Here is a 24048-nt window from a genome sequence, read left to right as displayed (position 1 = left end):
TTAAGGACAATCTAAAGAGATTCTAGAAATAGATTACAGATAAAAGACTGACAAGGGATAGAATGGGGCCCCTTAAAAGGTCAACAAGACTGTCAGTGTGTGGGACTGCAGGAAATGGATGAGAGACTAAACTAGTAATTTGCATCAGTATTTATTGTGGAGAACCATAGAATCGCAACAGTGCAGGAGCAGGCCATTCGGCCGTCAGGTCTACAATGACCCTCCAAAGAGCATCTCACCCAGACCCATCCCCCTGTCCTATTCCTGTAGCCCTGCATTTGCAATGTTAACCCACCTAACCTGCACGTCCCTGGACTGTGGGAGGAAACCAGAGCACTGAAAGGTAACCCCCACACACACAATGTGCAAGCTTCACACAGATAATCGCCAGAGGGCAGAGGTTATTCTGGGTCCACAGCACTGAGGCAGTAGGGCTAACCACTGAGCCACTGTACCGCATATGGAAACTAGAGAACTTGGTGATATATACTGATATCTTGAAAAATGCCCATATTACAGAGGTGGTGGTACCGGACTTCTTAAAATGTAAAAAGGCAGATATATCTCTGGAACCTGATCACCAGAACTTTGTAGTAAGCTAGGGAAATGATTGCTGGGCCCCTGAGATATTTAAATTATTGATAGACATAGGTGAAGTGCAGTATAACTGGATGGTGGCTAAATATGGTATTATTATTTAAGAAAAGTGGTAAAGAAAAGTCAGGAAGTATAATCCAGTGAGCTTGTTGTCAGTGGTGAGTAAATTGTTGGAGGGACAGGATTTACATATGTACATATATTTGGAAGAGAAAGGACTGATTAGGGATTGTCAACATGGCTTTGTGCATGGGAAATTGTGTCTCACTAGCTTGATTGAGTTTTTTGAAGAACTGACAAAGATTGAAGGCAGTGAATGTTGTTGAACACCTTGCTGAAGTCCATATTAACAAGGTTCCACATGGTGGACTTGTTAGCAAGGTTAGATCATATGGAATTCAACGAGAACAAGCCATTTGGATACAAAACTGGCTTGAAGGTTGTTTTACAGACTGGAGGCCTGTGCCACAAGGATCAGTGTTAGGTTCACTGCTTTTTGTCATTTATATAAATGATTTGGATGTGGAAGTATGGTCAGTAAGTTTGCACATTATCCCAAGTTGCTGGAATAGTGAACAGTGAAGAAGGTTATCTCAGGGTACAATGGGACCTTGATCTGATGGGTCAAGGAGTGGCAGATGGATTTAGTTTGGACAGGTGTGAGGTGTTGCATTTTTGTAAGGCCAATCAGAGCAGGACTTGTACAATTTGTAAATTTTAGATGTTGCTAAGCAAGGAGGCCATAAGTTCATAGTTCCCTGAAAGTGGAGTCAGCAGGTCAGGCAGCATCCAAGGAGCAGGAAAATCGATGTTTTGGGCAAAAGCCCTTCATGCATCTGCAGTCCTCACTTTCTCCAAGTAGGATGAAGACATTTGGTAAACTTGCCTTTATTGGCCAGTGCATGGAGTATAGGAATTGGGATGTCATGTTGCAGGACATTGGTTAGGCCACTTTCGGAATACTGCATTCACTTCTGGTCTCCCTGTTATGGGAAGGATGTTGTGAAACTTGAAAGGGTTCAGAAAAGATTTACAAGAATGTTGCTAGTGTTGGAGGGTTTGAGCTTCAAGGAGAGGCTGTTTTCCGATCAGCATTGGAGACTGATTAGATCACATTACATTACAGTGTGGAAACAGGCCCTTCGGCCCAACAAGTCCACACTGACCCACCGAAGTGCAACCCACCCATACCCCTACATTTACCCCTTACCTAACACTAGGGGCAATTTAGCTGGCCACTTCACCTGACCTGCACATCTTTGGACTGTGGGAGGAAACCCATGCAGACACTGGGAGAACGTGCAAACTCCACACAGTCAGTCGCCTGAGGTGGGAATTGAACCCGGGTCTCCAGCGCTGTGAGGCAGCAGTGCTAACTACTGTGCCACCGGGCCACCCACATGTCACTGAGGCTGGCCTTACAGAGATTTATAAAATCATGAGAGGCATTGATAGGGTGAATAGCCAAGGACATTTCCCCAAGTTAGGGGAGACCAAAACTAGAGGGCACAGATTTAAGGTGAGCAGGGAAAGCTTTAAGAGGGACCTGAGGGGCATTATTTTCATGCAGAGACCGGTCTGTGTGTGGAATCAGCTGCCAGAGGGACTGGTGGAGGCTGGCAAAATTGCAACATTTAAAAGGCATCTGAATGGGTATATGAATTGCAAGGCCTTGGGGGGTGGGGAGTGCGGGTCAAATGCTGACAAATGCACCTAGATTAATTTAGAATATCTGGCCAGCATGAATGAGTTGAACTGAAGAGTCTGTTTCCATATTGTACAACTGACTGTATAAATATGGATAACCTCTCAGTTTTCCTCATTATACTCCAGCTGAGTGAGTGAGAACATGGTAGACAATCAATGTCATGAGGCATCTGCATCTTCCTCATAACTTCCATTCCTTCCTCACTTTGTCATTAGCAGTGATAGAAATACTACATTTGGTCCCTATAATCAAATAATTGATACAGATTGTGAATAGCTGGGACAAGTACTAATCCTGGCATTATCCCACTACTGTCAGTCTGCTAGTCTGACTGACCTGTTTATTTATTCCAATTGTAGTCAAACATAATTATGGATTGAACATCCAGTGACACAGTTACTGAATTGTAATTATTCAAACCATATGCAGTTCTATTCCACAGATCCAAACTTTAGGTAATCCTGAGAACTCAAACTCTTGCTTGCCATTGACAAGGTGGTGTTTTACAGAATTAAGTTTTTCCATAGATGGTCAGAAAGGTCCAGAAAAAAATCTCAAAACTTCTCAACTTCTTACCTTGGACAAGTCTTTAAGGAATAACATGCTCCATGAGTCTGTCCACCACTTTTTTTAAAGATGGTGCAACAGGGAAATAAGTGACATTTCTGAAGAGAAAATGTCAAGCTCATTGAGTTAGTCATTGCCTCTACAACAAAAACCTTCAGAAAGGATCTTATAGCAAGAAAAAGTCTTTATTACTTTAGGATGGACAGGAAGGCAGGCCAACAGCAATTTCATGCTTAAGGTGCAGTCACGATTGTTACTGTAATCAGCAAAATGCAACAAATCAACAAAATCAATAACTGTCACGGGTTTACTTACTAAAATGCTGTCGGCATTTCTTGACGTGGGACGAGGGAAATTCGGCCAAAGCAGATCACGGAACAAAACACAAGTGATTCAGTACAACATCACAACACTGGTAGTAATTAAAGTTAAAATGATGCACAAAAACAAATACGTAAGTGAGGTTGAGAATCAACCAAATTTCAGAAAATGACAGGCTTTCCGAAGGCAGAATGACACACACACAGCTAAAATCGTAGACACAGGAGCAACTACGTGTTATCACATGCATCTACGTCAATAAGAGTCATGATTCGGAGATGCCGGTGTTGGACTGGGGTGTACAAAGTTAAAAATCACACACCAGGTTATGGTCCAACAGGCTTAATTGGAAGCACACTAGCTTTCGGAGCGACGCTCCTTCATCACCTGATGAAGGAGCGTCGCTCCGAAAGCTAGTGTGCTTCCAATTAAATCTGTTGGACTATAACCTGGTGTTGTGTGATTTTTAACGTCAATAAGTGGCATTCTATAGTACAGTCTAAGTGATTGTCTCACAGCATATATATGATCAACAATTCAATACACTTGGCAGATTCACACTCGACTTTCTGAAATCTTCTACCTAATAGATGCCAATGGTCTAGCTGTGGGAGGACGACCAGTACGCACAGATTTCTGTCCAGTGACAAGGCATGAGATTCAAACTCAAGCAGAACAGACCACGTGATATAATTGAAGCTGCGAACAGTCTCAAACACCTGTACCCAGACTGATTCAACATAATCAACAATTTTTAGTGCAATGCAGTATCGAAATTTCAGTATTATGCAACCCCATTTATTGATCCTCAATGAAGTGCAGCATTCCGAAGTTTCAAGTGGAACTGTTTGAGATGGAGCTAAATGGCAATATTTGGAGGGTTGACACATTGAAATACAATTTAACGGTAGTACAACCAAAGAAAGATGGTACCTGTTTGTTGTCTCATTCTGTTTCTTAAATACGCGGGGTCCCGATTTATGAATGCTCGTATATAGGAACACGATGTCATTTGGGGGTACAATTTTTGGCATGTGAATATTTCCTGTACTTACAAATGACCCATTTACATTGTCCTGCATTATGTTCCGACTTGAGTTTTAATCAACTTGCAAACAGACTCGAGTGGAACCTACCTGGAGATTGCCTGCAGGGTTAGCAGATTCTGAAAAATTTTTTGTACTCTCTTTTATGCCTTGAATTCTGTTTTTGCATCCCCTCTAGAACTGTGCTCATTTTTCCTTTAAAAAAGTCATGTTTTTTCTGAATCATATTTAATCTGCTATATATAAGCCTGTTTTTCTTACTATCCTTAATGTTTGAAATACTTCAAAGTTGTCATCTGCCAATTTTGATTGTTAATATATAGATCATAGGTTAACATATCTTGTAAATCATTTTCCTGCACAGATTCCTGTGGGACTCCACTAATTACAGGTAGCCATCCTAAGAATGCCCCTGTTATTCAAACTCTGCCTTCTATTATTTTGACAATCCTCCATCCATACTCATATTACTCCCAACACCACTGGATCTTATTAAGTAGTCTAATGTACAATATCTTATTGGATGCCTTTTGGAAATCTAAATTTGTTACATCTACTGGTTGTCCTTTATCCTGTTTTGACTTATTCAAAGAACTGTAATAAATTTGTCAGGCATGACTGCCCATTCATGAAGCCATGCTGTCTCTGCATGATTTTTTAAAAATGCTCTATTGCATGCTGTATAATAGAGTCTAACATTTTCCCAACAACAGATATTAAATGAACTGGCCTATACTTACCTGGTTTTTTTATCCCCCCGTCCCCCCATTTATGCATGAGGGTGTAACATTTGGCAGTTTTCAATCCTCTGGGACTTCCCAGAAACTAAAGATTATTAGTGGATGTTCTGATAGTAACCTTTTATCTCTATATCCACTTCCTTTAAAAGTTAAACAGCCAGACTTGACAGGGCCTAACTGTAGAGAAACAAAAGAGTCTCAAGGGTTGAAAACGTGGACTTGGTAAGAAAACATGGAGTAGAAAACCAATAAAGCCATTGAAGCAAAAGAGTGGGATGAAGCATGTTGAACAGCTTATAACAGGTCACAGTAGTGCCTTGGTTTAAGTATAATTTTTGTTCTTAATAAATTGACATGATTTACAACATCAAAATATGTCTTTTCTTTCGTATTGTTGGACTGAGTTTTAAATGAATCAATGAAGCTTCTTTGTATCCTTCTTACACCTAACTTTGTGACATCAGCAAACATAATTCTTCAATGCTTTGATTAAATAATCATGAATATAGATTGTTAATAGCTGAAGATCTCACGCTGATCCTTGTGGCATTCTGCTAGTCATGGCCTCCAATTTGGAAAATGCTCTATATGTCTCCAGTCTTTGTTTCATGTTTCATCTTTCAGAAATGAGATAACAAGAGTCTGGAGAAAGTATATTCTTGTTAGGGTGAAAGGAAAGGCTGGTAGGTAGAGGGAATGTTGGATGGCTAAAGAAATTGAGAATTTGGTTAAGAAAAAGAAGGAAGCATATGTCAGGTATAGACAGGATAGATTGAGTGAATCCTTAGAAGAATATAAAGGCAGTAGGAGTGTTCTTAAGAGGGAAATCAGGAGGGCAAAAAGGGGACACAGGATACGTTTGGCAAATAGAGTTAAGGAGAATCCAAAAGGTTTTTACAAATACATTAAGGACAAAAGGGTGACTAGGGAGAGAATAGGGCCCCTCAAAGATCAGCAAGGTGGCCTTTGTGTGGAGCTGCAGGAGATGGGACAGATATGAAACAAGTATTTTGTATCAGTGTTTACTGTGGAAAAGGACATGAAAGATATGGGCGGCATGGTGGCACAGTGGCACAGTGGTTAGCACTGCTGCCTCACAGCGCCAGAGACCCGGGTTCAATTCCCGCCTCAGGCAACTGACTGTGTGGAGTTTGCACGTTCTCCCCGTGTCTGCGTGGGTTTCCTCCGGGTGCTCCGGTTTCCTCCTACACTCCAAAGATGTGCAGGTCAGGTGAATTGGCCATGCTAAATTGCCCGTAGTGTTAGGTAAGGGGTAGATGTAGATGTAGATGTAGGGGTATGGGTGGGTTACGCTTCGGCGGGGCGGGGCGGTGTGGACTTGTTGGGCCGAAGGGCCTGTTTCCGCACTGTAAGTAATCTAATCTAATATAGAATGTAGGGAAATAGATGGTGACACCTTGAAAAGTGTCCATATTACAGAGGAGGAAGTGCTGGATGTCTTGAAACACATAAAGGTGGATAAATGGCTAACGTGGTACCACTGTTTAAGAAAGGTGGTAAGGACAAGCCAGGGAACTACGAACCAGTGAACCTGATTTTGGTGGACAAGTTGTTGGAGGGAATCCTGAGGGATAGAATGTACATGTATTTGGAAAGGCAAGGACTGATTAGGGATAGTCAACATGGGGGACTTCATGCGTGAGAAATCATGTCTTACAAATTTGATTGAGTTTTTTGAAGAAGTAACAAAGAGGATTGATGAGGGCAGAGTGGTAGGTGTGACTTACATGGACTTCAGTAAGGCGTTCGACAAGGTTCCCCACTGGAGACTGGTTAGCAAGGTTAGATCTCATGGAATACTGGGAGAAGTTGCCATTTGGATACAGAACTGCCTCAAAGGTAGAAAACAGAGGGTGGTGGTGGAGGGTTGTTTTTCAGACTGAAGGCCTGTGACCAGTGGAGTGCCACAAGGATCGGTGCTGGGTCCACTACTTTTCATCATTTATATAAATAATTTAGATACGAGCATAAGAGGTATAGTTAGTTAGTTTGCAGATGACACCAAAATTGGAGGTGTAGTGGACATCAAAGAAGGTTACCTCAGATTACAAGGGGATTTTGATCAGATAAGGCCAATGGGCTGAGAAGTGGCAGATGGAGTTTAATTTAGATAAATGCAAGATGCTGCATTTTGGGAAAGCAAATCTTAGCAGGACTTATACACTTTATGGTAAGGTCCTGGGGAGTGTTGCTGAACAAAGAGACCTTGGAGTGCAGGTTTATAACTCCTTGAAAGTGGAGCCTCAGGTAGATAGGATAGTGAAGAAGGCGTTTGGTATGCTTTCCTTTATTGGTTGGTGTACTGAGTACAGGAGTTGGAAGGTCATGTTGCGGCTGTACAGGACATTGGTTAGGCCACTGTTGGAATATTGTGTGCAATTCTGGTCTCCTTCCTATCAGAAAGATGTTGTGAAACGTGAAAGGGTTCAGAAAAGATTTACAAGGATGTTGCCAGGGTTTGAGGATTTGAGCTATAGGGAGAGGTTGAATATGCTAGAGCTGTTTTCCCTGGAATGTTGGAGGCTGAGGGGTGACCTTATAGAGGTTTATAAAATCATGTAGAGAATGGATAGGATAAATAGACAACGTCTTTTCCCTGGGGTGGCGGAAGTTCAGAACTAGAGGGCATAGGTTTAGGGTGAGAGGGAAAAGATACAAAAGAGACCTAAGGGGCAACTTTTCATACAGAGGATGATACGCGTATGGAATGAGCTGCCAGAGGATGTGGTGGAGGCTACTACAATTACAACATTTAAAAGGATTCTGGATCCATATATGAATAGGACGGGTTGGAGGGATATGTGCCAGATGTTAGCAGGTGGATATCTGGTTGGCATAGACACGTTGGACCGCAGGGTCTGTTTCCGTGCTGTACATCTCTATGACTCTATGTTTGTTAACCAACCAATGCTCATATATTAACCACAGCTTCATGAATACGTATCTTGTGTCTGAATGTTTTGTGCGGCATCTGTTCACCAAGGAAACTATTAATATTTGCAGCATATATTGGTGACCCAGACACAGCACCATTGTATTCTGAACTCAACAATTCATGTGCTGTTGCATTCAGTTTCAACAATGCTAGGTATTACCAAATAAATTGTGTTGCCATGCAATCCTCATTAAGTTCAGCTCACACAAATATGATTGTTATGTGAAAAACATGGATTCAGTCAAATAGAATCTAGCCTACTAGATTTGCATATTTCCATTGTGTACATAAAACATTTGCCAATAAGTCCAGTGGACCTGATGGGATACATCTAAGGATGTTAAATAGCTACAGAGATAGTGACTGCTTAAACTGTAGAAAAGTATCAGAGGATTGGAAAATTACTAATGATTTACCCTTATTCAAAACCGAAAGAAACAATATCAGGTAATTATAGACAAGTTAGCTTAACATGTTACAGTATATTATACAGAATGTAATAGCAGAGTGTTCAGAAATGTGTAATATAATCAGTCAACATGGTTTAACAAGGCAGAGGTCATGCATTAAAAATTTATTAGGAAGCTTTGAACAGGTAACAAACATGACAGACGGAATCATTGGATGTAAGATCTATTGATTCCCAGGCACATGGCTTCATTAAGTACCACACATTCAGCTAATTATTTAGAGTTTATTTATTTATCATATGCTGAGCGTAATGTAAATGAGCATGGATAGAGGATAGGCTAACAAGTAGATGAAGGAGAATTGGGATAAAGTGGGCATCTTCCAGGTGATCTGTATCTAATAGACGGCTACATGGATCAGTGCCGGGACCACAACTATTCATAATACTTACTTGGATAAGGGATGTGAATATTCTATCTCCTACTTATACTACTAAAGTATGCAGATGACAATAATAGGTGGGAATGCAAGTGATGAGGAATCTTTAGGGGGATATAGGCAGGTTAATTAAGTGGGCAAAACTTGGCAGATGGAATATAATGTGGGAAAATGTGAAGTTATAATTTTGATTAGAAGAATGGAGGAGATATTATTTAAATAGAAAAACTGCACAGGAATTTGGGAGTCCTTGTACATTAATTACAAAATGTTAATGTACAATAGGTAATAGAGAATGTGTTGAATAGAGGGCTTTATATCAAAGAGAATGGAGTACAAAATAGACAAGTATTGGTAATAAGGCATTATTTTTTACTATATCTGGAGTACTTGTGTCCCCTCATCTAAGCAAAGATACTCTAGCATTGGAGGCATGTTTACAGGGTTATTACCAGGAATAGTAGGATTTTCTTGAGGACATGTTGAGTATATTGGGTCTACATCATTTGGGGTTTAGTTGAGAGGTGATTTTATTGAAACGTGCAAGATACTTAGGGGCTTCACTGAATAAATGTGGAGAAATTGTGTTCCCTTGTGGGAGAGTCCAGAAGCAGAGGGCACAATCTCAGAATGTGGAGTCACCCAATTTGTTTCTCAGAGACCATATTGAATCTGTGGACTTATACCATAAGACATAGGAGCAGAAATTAGGCCATTCAGCCTATCGAGTCTGCTCCGCCATTCAATCATGACTGATAAATTTCTCAATCCCTTTTCCCCGCTTTCTTCCCGTACCCTTAATACTCAAGAACCTATCTTAGTCTTATATATACTCAATGACCTGACCTCCACAGCCTTCTGTGGCAATGAATTCGAAAGATTCACTACTCTCTGGCTGAAGAAGTTTCTCCTTATCTCCATTGTAAAAGGTCTTCACTTTAATCTAAGGCTGTTCTCTCGGGTCCTGGTCTCTCCTACCAATGGAAACATCTTCCCAACATATACTCTGTCCAGGCCATTCAGTATTCTGTATGTTTCAATTAGATTCCCCCCTTATCCTTCTAAACTCCATCAAATAGAGACCCAGATGTTAAGCTTTTCATTCCTGGGACTATTCCCGTGAACCTCTACTGAACACGCTTAGGGCCAGTACATCCTTCCTGAGATATAGGGACCAAAAGTGCACACAATACTCCAAATGTGGGTCTGACCAGAGTCTTATAGAGCCTCAGAAATACATCCCTGCTTTTTATTCAAGTCCTCTCAAAATAAATGCCATCCTTGCATTTGCCTTCCTAACCACTGACTCAGGCTGCAGGTTTACCACGAAAGAATCTTGGATTAGAACTCCCAAGTCTCTTTGCACTTCAGATTTCTGAATTTTCTCCCCATTTAGAAAAGTCCATGCCTCTATTCTTCCTACCAAAGTTCATGACCTCACATTTTCCCACATTGTACTCCATCTGCCCTTTCTTTGCCAAGCTTCTAACCTGTCCAAATCCTTCTGCAGCTTCCCTGACTCCTCAATTCTAATAGTCCCTCTATCTATTTTTATATTATCTGTAAATTTGGCCAGAATGCCTTCAGTTCCTTCATCTAGATCATTAATATATAAAGTGAAACGTTGTGGTCCTAACACTGAGCCTTGTGGAACACCACTTGTCACCGACTGCCATCCTGAGAAGGACCCTTTCTTCCCCATTCTCTGCTTTCTGCCAGACAGCCAAGCTTCTATCCATGCTAGCACCTTGCCTCTAACACCATGAGCCCTTATCTTACTCAGTAGCCTCCGTGCGGCACCTTGTCAAAGGCCTTCTTGAAGTCCAGGTAGATGACATGCATTGGCTCTCCTTGGTCTAACCTGCTTGTTACTTCCTCGAAGAATTTTATCAGAGTTGTCAAGTATGATCCCTCCTTGATGAAACCATGCTGATCTTGCCCTATTTTACCATAAACTTACAAGTATTTAGAAATCACAATGGATTCCAGGATCTTACTCACGACGGAGCTCAGGCTGAGGTCAGGTCTGTAATTTTCCCTATTTTGCTGTACTCCCTTTTTAAACAGAGGTGTCATGTTAGTGATTTTCTAGTCCTCTGTGACCCTCCCTGATTCTAGCAATTCCTGAAATATCATCATTAATGCCTCCACTATCTCTCTAAGAACTCTGGGGTATAGTCCATCTGGTCCAGGCTATTTATCTACTTTGAGGCCATTCAGTTTTTATAGCACCTTCTCCTTGGTGATGGCCACCATACTCAGCTCTGCCCCCTCATTCTCTTGAATTTTTGGGATATTACTTGTGTCTTCCACCGTGAAGACTGACGTGAAGTTATTATTCAATTCCTCAGCCATTTCCTTGATCCCTACTACTATCTCTCCAACTTCATTTTCCAGCAGCCCAATGTCCGCTTTTGCCTCTCTTTGGCTCTTTATATATCTAAAGAAATTCTTACAGTCTTCCCTTATATTACTGACTAGCTTACCCTCAGATTGAATCTTCTACCTCCTTTTTTTTTGTTGCCCTCTGTTGGTCTTTGTAAGCTTCCCAATCTTCTGTCCTTCACCAGATTATATACTTTCTCTTTTGCTTTTATGCTAACCCTGACTTTCCTAGTCAGCCATGGTCACCTCATCCTCCTTGTACCATGCTTCTTTTTCCTTGAGATGAATCTCTGCTGACTCTCCTGAATTACTCCCAGAAACTCCTGCCATTGCTGTTCCACTATCTTTGCTGCTAGGTTCCTCTCCCAATCAACTCTACCCAGCTCCTCATTCATGCCTCTGTAGTTGCTTTTATTTAGCTGTAATACCTCGGATTCTATCTTCTCCCGTTCAAATTGCAGTGTAAATTCAATCATATTATGATCATTGCCTTCTAAGGTTTCCTTCACCTTAAGCTCCTTTGTCAAGTCTACCTTACTGCACAACACTAAATCCAGTATTGCTTGTTCCCTATTGGGCTCCACCACAAGCTACTCCAAAAAGCCATCTTATAGACATTCCACGCATTCCTTTTCTTGCACTCCACTACCAATCTGATTTTCCCAGTCCACCTGCATATTGAAATCTCCCATGGTCATTGTAACTTTGCCTTTCCTACACATCTTTTCTATCCCCTGGTGTATTTTGTGCCCCAGCTCCTGACTACTGTTTGGAAGCCTGTATGTAACTTCAACTATTTTTTTAACCTTCTGCGGCTCCTCAATTCTACCCACACAGATTCAACACCATTTAATTTTGTTTCTTACTAATAAGACAACTCACCCTGTCTGCCCACCTGCCTATCTTTTTGATAGGATGTATATCCTTGAATATTCAGCTCCCTATCCTGATCCTCTTGCAGCCACGTCTCTGTAATGCCCACCACATCATACCTGCCAATTTTGATCTGCGCTACAAGCCCATTTATCTTATTCCTTATACTGCAAGCCTCCAGTCCTGTATTAACCAATCTTTTTCTCATTGTTATTTATTTTTCCAGTGCGTTTGAAGTTTGATTGCTAACCCTTTCCATACATTCTGTCCCATTTGTGTCTGTACTGGAGATTTTAATAACCCCTCCTGAGTTCTGCACTTTCACCTCCTCCTTTAATTCGGGTTTTCTAATTTTCCCTAAATTTAAACCCTGCTCACCCATCATTTAGTTTAAAGCCTTCTCGACAGCCCTAGTTATAGAATTCACTAGGACTCTGCAGCATAGTTCAGATGAAGACCATCCTATCAGAATAGGTCCCTTTTTCCCCAGTACTGGTGTCAATGTCCAATAAATTCAAATGCATTTCTCCTACACCAATCTCTGAGCCATATGTCTACCAGCTCAATCTTATTGATCCTGTGCCAATTAGCTCATGGCTCAGGTAGTAATCCAGAGATTATTACAGCAATTTTTTTGGTTGTTCTGCTTTTCAATTTACCACCTAGTTTCTTTACTACAGAAAGCTGTTGAGGCTTAATGAGTCATAGAGTATATTCAAAGTGAGAGATTTTTATTCAGTGAGGTTATGGGGAAAATGCAGGAAAGTGGAGTTGAGGATCAGATCAACCATGACTTCATCGAATAGCAGAGTGACTTGATGGGCTGTATGGCCCACGTCTACACCTTTTGGTCTTACGATCACCAAAAAGTCACCAACTCCCCAGTTTGAGGGTGATGCTAATGTATTGACCACTCACTCATTTTTGGCCTTTGTTTCATTTTAGGGATAATTTAGTTGAGCACTTTATACATTTAAGGTGAGGTTTGTCAAGTTGCAGACAATGCATGTCATAATTGTTGTTACTACCTGTATCACTGCAAATAAAGTAGAAAGTGTCTAAGCCAGGGTAGTTTACTTAAACACATTACTGTTTCTCAGAAACATCTATCTCCATTTATGGAAACATTTTAGGGAGCATCCCTAATTGCCCTTGGACTGAGTGACTTGGGAGGCCATTTCAGAGGGCAGTCAACAGTCAACCACATTGCTATGGGACTTGACCCTCATCAAACCAGACCAAGGAAAGATAGCAAGTTTCCTTCCCTGAAGGGCAGTAATAAATTAAATCAGCCATAATCTCATTAAATGGTGAGGAAACTCGATGGGTTGAATGAACTACTTCTGTCGCTACATCTCGTGGAACCCGCAACCTGACCCTTTCTATGACAACTGCAGAACCTCCCTAGTAATGTCTGGTTTAGCAATTGCGTACATTAGTTTCAAGATTTCCCTTGGGGATCGTCCTCATTCCTGCAACAACACAAAATGGAATATTGCGTGATGCCATTGCATAATTGGTCAGCAAGAAGATTCTAACTTTCGAACCGAAGACGTAAAATCAGTGCAACACTTTGAAATTTTCTATATTTCCAACGATTTTGATCAAGACTGAAAAACATTAATTTGAAAGGGACAAAATGAAAAGATAAAAATAAACCAATTTTCTTTCGCAATTGATACAGACAAACGAAGCTTTTTAGTGGAAACGCAAACAATAGATGCACCGTCGCGAAAAAAAAATCATGTTCAGAAATTAAAGGGGAAAAGGATGATAAAGAATAAAAAATAGCAAACCCCTGGCTCTGGCGATGCATCCTGGAAGTTGTAGTTTAAATCTGCAGCGCTAGCGACAATTGGACATTGTCGGCCGCCGGGGGCGAACTACAACACCCAGCGGGCATTGCGGTGCCGCATTACCTCACCTCTGCAGTGCCACGTGACACAGCGGTCGCTTAGTCTCAGTTAGTGTGGGTGTTGTTGCTGCTTTCTGTTCATTTGGAGCTGGCGGCGGAGGATCACAGAAGGTTCTCAGTATGTCCGAGAGTGGTGGAGGAGGTGGCGGTGGTGAGGACGGCACCACCGGCCTGGAAGTGACCGTGCAAAATGTGGCCGACGTGTCGCTCTTGCAGAAACACATTCGCAAACTGGTGCCGTTGCTGCTGGAAGATGGCGGCGAGGCGCCGGCTGCCCTGGAGGCGGCCTTCGAGGAGAAGAGTGCGCTGGAGCAGATGAAAAAATTCCTCTCCGACCCCCAGATGCACACGGTGCTGGTGGAGAGGACCACTCTGAAAGGTGAGGTTTTGGTGATCCGCCGCTGAAGCCAACCGGGATCCTGGTTTCTCTGATCTGCCAAAGGCGGCCCCACCCATTCGGAGAAAAGCCTTTTTCTCCCCAGCCCAGCGCTGAATGCCGGCTGTGTCCATGAACGACCCACCCGATCAATCGGCAGCGACAGCCGAAAACAAAAGTGCAACGAAGGAAGCTCTGGAGCTGACGACAAGGCTGTCAATACAGAAAGCCCACTACTCCCGGCTCAGCTGCAAGATTTCCCTTGGGGGTTTTTCCTCATTCCTGCGACAGCCCAAAAATAAAATACTGCGGGTGCGATCAGCCTGAAGTTAAAAACAAATGACGATGTTTAGAAAAGCTTATAGCAAATAGATTAGGCAGTATCTCTACGGGGGGGAGAAAATAGTGTGTCGTTTTGAGTATCTTATTACTCCCACTTTTTGCTGTGATTTTCAAGTTCTGGGTAACGGCTATATTTGGAAATTATTTTTAATTTGAGCTATATATGATCTGTCCTCTCTTTCTCTTCTCTTCCTCTCCCCCCCCCCCCCCAATATTTTGGTGCTGTTACAATATTTTCGATTGCCTTGCACACATCGAGGAAAGTTGTGATTGACAGTCGTAGACGTATGTTTGTTTGACTCCACTTAATGAAGAACTGAGTCAGTATATAGATATTTCCCATTACAAATCTCAAAAAAAGTTTTCTTTATTTTGGTCAAAGCTGTTAACTTTAATAATATCTCTCTTCCCTGTTGTGTGTATGCTTGTTCAATAGCTACATTATCCCCCACCCCGGTCTTACAAATTAGAGTAGATTTCCTATAGTGCAGTATTCCTGATGAAGGGCTTTTGCCCGAAACGTCGATTTCGAAGCTCCTTGGATGCTGCCTGAACTGCTGTGCTCTTCCATCACCTCTAATCCAGAACTTAATCTTAAAATGTCAGAAGGTTACTCTCTTTAGACTTGGAACAAAATGGTGGGAACTGACATGAAATAGAGCCACTGCAGTTAGTAGAAATGGTAAATTGTTTTCATGCAGCAGTATTGTTTGGAGATATTTACACATCATAGTTCAACATAAAATGTTGCATTTGTTTCTTTCTGTAGATATATGGAGTGCACCAAATTAATTTATATTTAGCTTTAAGGAATTTATGATCTGATTTATATTAATATTTCTATTGTAGCCAGCACTCTGTCAGAATTTATCTGCATTGCAGTGTTCTTGAATTGGATCAATTTTTTGTCCTCTGTCATTTTAAAACAAACATCCAATCCATAGAGGAGCAATAAATTTTCAGTGATTGCACTTGGTATTGTGTTTTTTATTTCTTTCACATCTGAATTTTCTTTAAATGCATATAGCAAAGAATTTAATCTTAAGGGTTAATGCAAATTTTAGCTCCTTTGGGGCGGAGTGAAATCTCATTTCTTTGCAGTTCTATTTGAATGCCTATAGCAAGAAACACTAATTGAAAATGTTATGAACAAGCAATGTTTTGGTTTGCAGATACAATATATAGATGTTTCCTGTCAAGTACCCATAATCCTCATTTTGTCCTTTTTTCCCTCTTCTTTTGGTTGGAGAGATGTTCTGTTGGGTGTGTCACTGCAGACCTTTGGCTTGCCACAAAGTGTTAAATGAAAACTGCTTTGATGAACTTTGTCTGTACAACCATCCAAGCTGTCCTTGAGACCTTTTGAGTGATATGTGTTTACTGCTTTTGCATAAATTGGAGGGGGAAAAGCAAGAAATGATGAAATAACTCATACTTTTTTCTCTCACAAAATTATTTTAGGAGCTACATTGTTAAATTTGTTGATTATTTACCCCATCAATACTGTTATGTTTTATGCACTTTAACAATTGTTTACTTGACAGAGGATGTTGGAGATGAAGGGGAAGAGGAGAAGGAGCACATAGCTTACAACATCAACACTGACATACATTATGGACTGAAGTCTAACAGGTGCTAAGCTTCGGATTGATAAACGTACATGAATTAGTCTCATTTGACCAATATTGTAGTTCAATATTGGATATATTTTCAATTAGTCCTATCATACTTGAACTAAATACAGTACATTCATTTTTGTTTATTTAGTAACATTTGCTTTCTGACCTAAAGTGCACTGCATTAGAATTAATTATGTAATTGTTAACGCTGCACTTGCAGACTAATTTTTACAAGTAGGTTAATCTGCTTTTAGAAAAGCAAACCTGTGTATTTCTTAGATTATGGACATAAGATATATATTCAAATAATTTTTTTCCTTTTTCGCAATACTTGTGTTTCTAGTTTGGCCTTCATAAAGCGTACTCCAGTTATTGATGCTGATAAACCAATTTCATCTCAGCTGCGTGTTATAACGCTTAGTGAAGATTCTCCATATGAAACATTGCATTCAATTATTAGCAATGCAGTGGCTCCATTCTTCAAGTCCTACATTAGAGAGTCTGGCAAGGCTGACAGGTATTTGCTTTTGTGCATTTATGTTACTTTAAAATTCGTATGTACATCTTAAGTTTAGCAAATATAAAATGTGTGTTATCTCCTTTAGAATGTCACAGATGCTACTAAAGTTAACTCTAATCCAACTCTGGTGGTAGTGTACTGACACCGATAGAAAACTGGTTGGCAGACAGGAATAGAGCAGGAGTAAACAGCTGTTCTTCCTGATAGCAAGTAATGATTAGCAGGATACCGCAGTCAGTGCTTGGGCACCAGCTATCCACAATATATTAATGATTTAGATGAGGGGACTAAATGTATTGTTTTCAAGTTTGCAGGTGAGACCAAGTAGGTCAAAGAGTAAGCTTTGAGGAGGTTGCAGGAATGCTTCCCTGTTGTTTGGACAATTATCAGTGGGCGATGCATGGCACATAAAATATAATATGGATAAATGGGAGGTTATCCACTATCCTACCAAAACAGGAAGGCAGATTCACTGAATATTGATTGATAGTTCGGGAAAGGAGGAGGTGCATTGAGATCTGGATGATCTTGTACATCAGTTGCTGGATGTAATCTTACTGGCAGTGAAGAAGGCAATGGTAATTCTGCCTTCATAGTGAGAGTATTCAAATTTAGCAGCAGAGATGTCTTACTACAGTTGTGCAGGGCCTTGGCGATACCACACCAGGAAGCTTGTCTCCTTATCTGAGGAAATATGTTCTGGCTGTGCAGGGAGTGCATCAAACGTTTGCCAGGCTGATACTTGAATGACAGGCCTCAGTGAGGACAAGATTCACTGGAGTTTAGAAGAATGAGGGGTGTGCGGGTGGAATCTAATCAACCTATAAAATTCTAACAGCGTAACCGCAGGAGGGATGTTCCTGATGCTCGAGGAGTCCAGAACCAGGGTTCACAATCTAAGGTAGCCTATTTAGGAGTGATGAGAAATATCTTCACCAAGAGAGTGCTGGACCTATGGAATTCTTTGCCACAGAAACTAGTTGATGTTAAAACATTTTGAATGTTTTCAAGGAATAGATTTAGTTCTTGGGCCTAAAGAGATCAACACGTATATGGAGAAAGTGGGATCAGGGCACTGAATTGGATGATGAGCTATGGATCATATTGAATGGTGGAGCAGGCTTGAAGGGCTAACTGGCTCCTTTTCCATTTCTAATCTTTCAATTTTGAAGTTATTGCATGATAACAATAAGGAGCATGAAGATATCTACCATCTGCTACTCAGTAATAAGGCCTTTGAGTAACACAAGTGGAAAAGTTTGTTCAACCTTAGTTTCTTAAAGCCTCAGACCAAGTGATGATGAAAAAAGTCATGGGACATTGGCAGTATGTGGTTTCTTTTAATAGGTTCTCAGTGTCATACAATATGTTTAAATATTCTCAATGTTTCCAGTAATTTATTCTCTACTTTTCCAGAGATGGAGACAAAATGGCTCCATCTGTTGAGAAGAAGATTGCAGAACTGGAAATGGGACTACTTCATCTACAGCAGAATATTGAAATCCCAGAGATTAGCCTTCCAATCCATCCAGTCATAACCAATTTAGCCAAACAGTGCTATGAACGTGGAGAGAAACCCAAAGTCACTGATTTTGGTGACAAAGTGGAGGATCCAACCTTCCTCAACCAACTGCAGTCTGGTGTAAACCGTTGGATTAGAGAAATCCAAAAGGTAAAAATTAATTAGTATTTACAACTTTCAGTGCTTCACAGATGTGAGGGAGTTTGGCACATTTAATCTATTTCAATCTTCAGCTGTTTTGAGGTTAATAATTTTCTAAACTTTAAAAAAAAATTGAGCAGCCTGTAGTTTGTTGGCTTCTTGTGCCAGGGTACTGCAGTCTTTTATGGACTTAAATATGTAGACTTTGCTGCTTAAGCAAAACTAAGCTTCAGATAACATGTTGATCCCGATTTAGTATTCAAGTTAATAAACTATCCTCTTCTCAAACACTTCAAGATGTGTAGTATAGGATGTGTAAACAAATTCAATCTATTTTGATTTATCTGTTACTGCTCAACTATACTTTAATGAGCACAGTTTCTTAGGTTATAGCTTTCTAAGTGCCGTTGTTCAATCCAAAGACTAGATTTGCATGTTGATTTCAGCAAGGTGATTTCTAATCAGCTGTTGGTATTTTTTTTGTTGTTCAGGTTGATAGCATTGGTTCATTATTGGGTATAGTTCTTGACCTTGAACATGAACATCTGGTGAAAACCTAAAACCTAATGCAGATCAATTAATATTACTTGTAGTGTTGAGAAATTAACACCTTATTTCAGAATTAAATATCAACACTTTAAGACAAAATCTCTCCTGGTCATTTATTTATACTTAGGCATGAATATTGCTAGAGTTTGGACAGTTTTATTTTCCCCCACTTTGGTGTCAGTATTGACCATCCATGTTGAATTGTAATATAGATACGAATTGGGGCTTTGTCTCTCTATCTCTGGAAATGGCTCCTGTTGCTTTTTTTCTTAAGTTATCTTCCAATTTTCCAATATTTGCAATGCTTCCTCTAAGGAGAAGTGCAATTTATATGCAGCCATATAAGTAATCTATAAATTGAAACTCCCGAAATTCTTCTGTTTGTGTCTCATTCTTTTCTCCCTCCTCCACACTCGACTGTGTTCTCTTTCTCTTCCCCCCCCCCCCCCCCCCCCAAAAAAAAAGTAGAGTTTAGATGCAATAATGAGAAGGCAGTGTGTGAACTCACTACCATCTAGAGGACAAATATTTAGTTTTACATCTTTTTATTTACAATCTCTTGCCATATGGTACAAGCTATTACTTGAGGCCCTCATTTTTGTCTTTTTGTGTGTTCTCCTATAAATTGGATTTTCAGAGTTTCTATATGGTGTTGTGATTTCAGGAATCTTCAACATTTAGTGTTGATGTTCTTTCCTTTTCCAACCCATTTCCCCCTTTTAACCTGTCTTTCCTGCCACTCCAGAAAATGAGTGAGTGGACTTTTACATTTTCCCCATAATCTGATTTTTCCATGTTTGAGAATGATCGACTGCAGTTGATTAGTACTTTCCTTCCATTGGAGTGAGGAAATGTAAAAGGTCCTAAGAGAAATGATTTATGGGATAAAGTCTGGAAGAGTAGCATACAGAGAACATCTTGCTTTGTTTCTAACACTGCAACTCCAACCTTTGCATCACCCAGTCTCTTCACTGGGTGAGATTTGCTTCCTTCAGACAATGAATGCTGTTAAAGTTGTCCACCAAGCACTGCTCCCTTCCTACACATTTTGATCCTACCAATAGAATTCCCCATTTTCTCATCTCCAATCTCCTAGATTCCAGTAGTGCCAAATCCTTTCAAGTTTTGATAAGACTGTCTCTCATTTTTGTTGACTTGAATTAATACATTTGCTTATGGCACAACAGTAGGTGAGCGTGCAAACAGTGAAAAAAACAGCAGAGCAATACAGGTGTGTTAATTGAGGAAACTTGGCTGGATACTGCAAGGATGTCTTTTTTTTTTCTTTTGAGGAGGGGCGACAAGTGGGGGCCCAGTTTTAAAAAGAGGGAAGATGGAATTCAGGTGATTTTAAAAAAATATGTCATTAGTCTGTGGAATGCTCTCACTCAGAAAAATGGGGTAAGGATCATTGAATGTTTTTAAGGATAAGATTTCTGATTGAAGGAGCCAGAGTGTGTGCAGGGTAGCCATGAAAGTTGAGATGAGGACACAGCTGGATCAGCAGTGATTTTACCAAGTGGTGTGAAGCAAGCTCAAAGGGCTGAAAGCCTATTCAAGTTTTTTTTTTCCATATGAAATAGAAAAATATAGAAGCTCGCTCGTATTTGATACCAAATGTCTCCAGGGGCAAGTCAACTCTCGTACCTTAAGTAACATACATACTCCTGTAAAAGTCAACCCCATGATTTTTGGGGGGAAAAATGTAGTTTTCAATTAGTCATGTAAAAGCTTTTCATGCATTAAAAACCAAAAATTTCAAAAGTATAATCTCTACAAATCATCATTTTTTAAAAATCATTATTTTCATTCAAGAAGTTAATCAACTGCATTTTCTCCAGTTTCTACCTCCTGAAGTAAGAGGGAAAATGACATATTGGAGAGGAGAATTGAGTACTGCCAATGTTGAGAGTGAACATTAAATAAAATGAAAATCTCTGCCTTGTCTGTCCACCCTCTTCCATCCTAGGAATGGCAGGCTTGGTCCTTGTCAGTTAGGCTCTTGCGAATGCTGCCTCAGAGTAACACTCCTGCACCCACTTCAAAGATTCAGAACCATCAGCATATCTTTTCAGTGGCATGGTGCTTAACTTCCCTTCCCTTTCCCTGATTCCGAGAAGCAGGCTCATGCTGCTGGTTCCTTAACTTCAGATTCAACTATTCCTATTAATGTCTAAAAACCTGCTGTATTAATTGCAGGACCGACATTCATTGTAAACTGGAGTGGCAAACATTTTTCTTTATGGTTTATTCAGGGTTTTAATGAATTACAGCAACACTTAACTGCAGTTCATCTAAACAGGATGATGGTGCAATTTTAGATCTTTCTGTTGTCTTTCTTGGTCAATTTCTCCCACATTAAAGGAACTTTTCCTTTATCTGTAGATATTAGTATCCATTCTGAAAATTGATTTGTTAAATTTTTATATGTAGGTGACCAAGCTTGACCGTGATCCTGCCTCAGGGACTGCTCTACAAGAAATCAGTTTCTGGTTGAATCTGGAGAGAGCCCTGTATCGCATTCAAGAGAAACGAGAAAGTGGAGAAGTGCTGCTGACTTTGGAAATTCTCAAACATGGCAAACGTTTCCATGCTACAGTTAGCTTTGATACTGATACTGGTATGGAATTGTTTTCTGTATTTCTTTTAAGCATATCAAAATTGATCAGTTAAAGGGGTAGAAAGGTGAAATAGCTAAGTATTAAACTTCGACTTGGACAAGGCTGGCTTCATTGCGATACATTGACTGCAGGATGTATGGTAAGTATGTTAATAGGCTTACAGAAGGTGAGTATGAGTTAAGTTCTTTATTGAGCAAGACACACAAACTATTGTGTACATCAAATGGCCATAGAGTTCTACATGCCAAATTCAATATGGGCAAAAGGTAAGATATAGCACAAAACAAAGTAAAATCTAAAACAAAAGTGCAAAAGAAAAGTACAAGTCATGCAAAGTGGAAAAAGTGTAAATAATGTCAAGCAATTGGCAAGAATTACAAAAAAGAAATATTCAAATAAACTTGCAAGGGATATTAAAATCAACACTTGTTATGCAATTGCTTTAGAGAAATCGTGGTCCCCTGAAAATAAAAAAAAATAGTGACCGTTCTGCACAACCATTTTGCACAAATATTTATAGCAGAGGTAGAGAGGTCAGCATACCAGGCACCCTAAATGAGGGATTTAATGTAAGCAGGGAAATCAAATGCATTAAAGAGGAGCAAATATCCAGGACTAAATGTGACTGAATGGTTAGCACTGCTGTGTCAACAGCAGGGACGTGGGTTCAATTCCACCTTCTGGCAACTATCTATATAGAGTTTGGACATTCTCCCTGTGTCTGTATGTTTTTCCTGGGTGCTCAGGTTTCCTCCCATGGTCCAAAGATGTGTAGCTTAGGTGGACTGGCCATGCAGAATTGCCCATTGTGTTCAGGGATGTGTAGGGTAGGTGGATTATGCAATGGAATGCAGGGTTATAGGGTAGAGGGGTGGGTCAGGGTGGGATGGTCTTTAGAGAGTTGGTGTGGATTCAGTGGGTCAAATGGCCTGCTTCTAAACTGTAGGGATTCTATGATTCTATGAAATGGCTTTTTTTTTAACAAAAGTGAGGACATTGCAGTCCCATAACTAATCTGCTGAAGTGTTCTCAATTTAGAAAACGTATATTAGAAAATTGCACTTCACAGACATGGCTACAAAGGCATTGGGGCTGGGAACTAAATATCCAAGGATATGCTTCCTATTGAAAGGTTGGACGAGGTTGTCTTGTTTGTAAGAAATTGTCAATACCAAGAGGTGATAGAGTTGGAAGAATTAGAATTTGCGTGAGTAGAGTTGAGGAACCACAAAGGAAAAAAGACCCTGATTGGAGTTGGGTGCAGATCTCTAAGAAGAATGTGGGGCAGAAAATAAACCAGAAATAGCATGTAAGAAAGGCATTATTATGATAACTATGGAGGACTTCAACATGCAGATGGACTGAAAAAATCAGGTTGGCAATAGCTCACAAGAAGGAATTTGTGGAATGTCTGAGATGGTTTTGTTTTTGGGAGCGGCTTTCATTAGAGCCTAATAGGGAACAGGCAATCCTGGATTTAGTGATGTGTAATGACGCACAAATGATTAGGAAGTTTAAGGTGAAGGAACCTGAGACCATAATGTGATAGAATTCACCCTGCAGTTTGAGACAGAAAAGCTGGAATCAGACATAATGGTATTACAAATGAGTAAAGGTGACTATACAGATATGAGGGAGGAGCTGGCCAGAAATGATTGAAAGGGAAGCCTAACAGGGAAGACAGCGGAATGGCAGCCACAGGAGTTTCTGGGGTAGTTTGGGAAGCACAGAAATTCATTCCAAGGAAAAGGAAATGTACGAAGGAAAGGATGAGGCAACCATGGCTGACCAGGGAAGTCAGGGACAGGATAAAAGCAAAAGAAAAAGCATACAGTGTGGCGAAGATCGGTAGGAAGCCTTTTTTTTTAAAAAAAAAAATGGGGAGAGGATGAAATGACTGTAAACCAGCTAGTAATATAAAAGAATAATGCAAGAGCTTTTTAGACATATAAAAGGTAAGCAAGGCAAGAGTGGACATTGGACTGCTGAAAAATGAGGCTGGAGAATTAGTAAAAGGATTAAAAAAACCTGTAGAGACACCAAATAGGAACTTTGCATCAGTCCTCACGGTGGAAGACACCAGCAGCAGACCAGAACTTCAAAATAGTTGGAGACAGAGGTGAGTGTGGTGATCCTTGTTTCCTTCAGGTGGGGATACAACAGATCTTGGGCACAGCCTTACAATTAGAGGGAGTCAGTTTAAAACTGAAATGAGGAGGCATTTCTTCAGCAAGAGTGGTGGGCCTGTGGAATTCACTGCCGCGGAGCGCAATGGAGGCCAGGACGTTAAATGTCTTCAGGGTAGAGATTGATAAGTTCTTAATCTTGCAAGGTATTAAGGAATAAGGGATATGGGTAAGTGGCATTGAAACACCCATCAGCCATGATTGAATGGCAGAGT

General features: G+C 40.4%; 1 protein-coding gene across 2 annotated transcripts in view; it reads left to right on the top strand.

The window, feature by feature from the left end:
• The first annotated feature begins 13973 nt into the window (after positions 1–13973).
• Positions 13974–24048, top strand: part of dync1h1 (dynein, cytoplasmic 1, heavy chain 1) — a 96968-nt gene continuing 86893 nt past the window's right edge. For both annotated transcript variants that reach the window (XM_072568489.1, XM_072568491.1), the window contains exons 1-5: positions 13974–14336; positions 16220–16307; positions 16638–16811; positions 18231–18486; positions 21460–21646. In XM_072568489.1, coding sequence (XP_072424590.1) covers positions 14078–14336; positions 16220–16307; positions 16638–16811; positions 18231–18486; positions 21460–21646 — 964 coding nt within the window. In that variant the 5' untranslated portion in view covers positions 13974–14077. The remainder of the gene's footprint in view (positions 14337–16219; positions 16308–16637; positions 16812–18230; positions 18487–21459; positions 21647–24048) is intronic.

Source organism: Chiloscyllium punctatum, chromosome 4, assembly GCF_047496795.1.
Source record: "Chiloscyllium punctatum isolate Juve2018m chromosome 4, sChiPun1.3, whole genome shotgun sequence".
In the NCBI taxonomy this organism is placed as follows: domain Eukaryota; kingdom Metazoa; phylum Chordata; class Chondrichthyes; order Orectolobiformes; family Hemiscylliidae; genus Chiloscyllium; species Chiloscyllium punctatum.
Note: the sequence above shows the minus strand (reverse complement) of the source record. Positions and strands in the feature narration are given on the sequence as shown.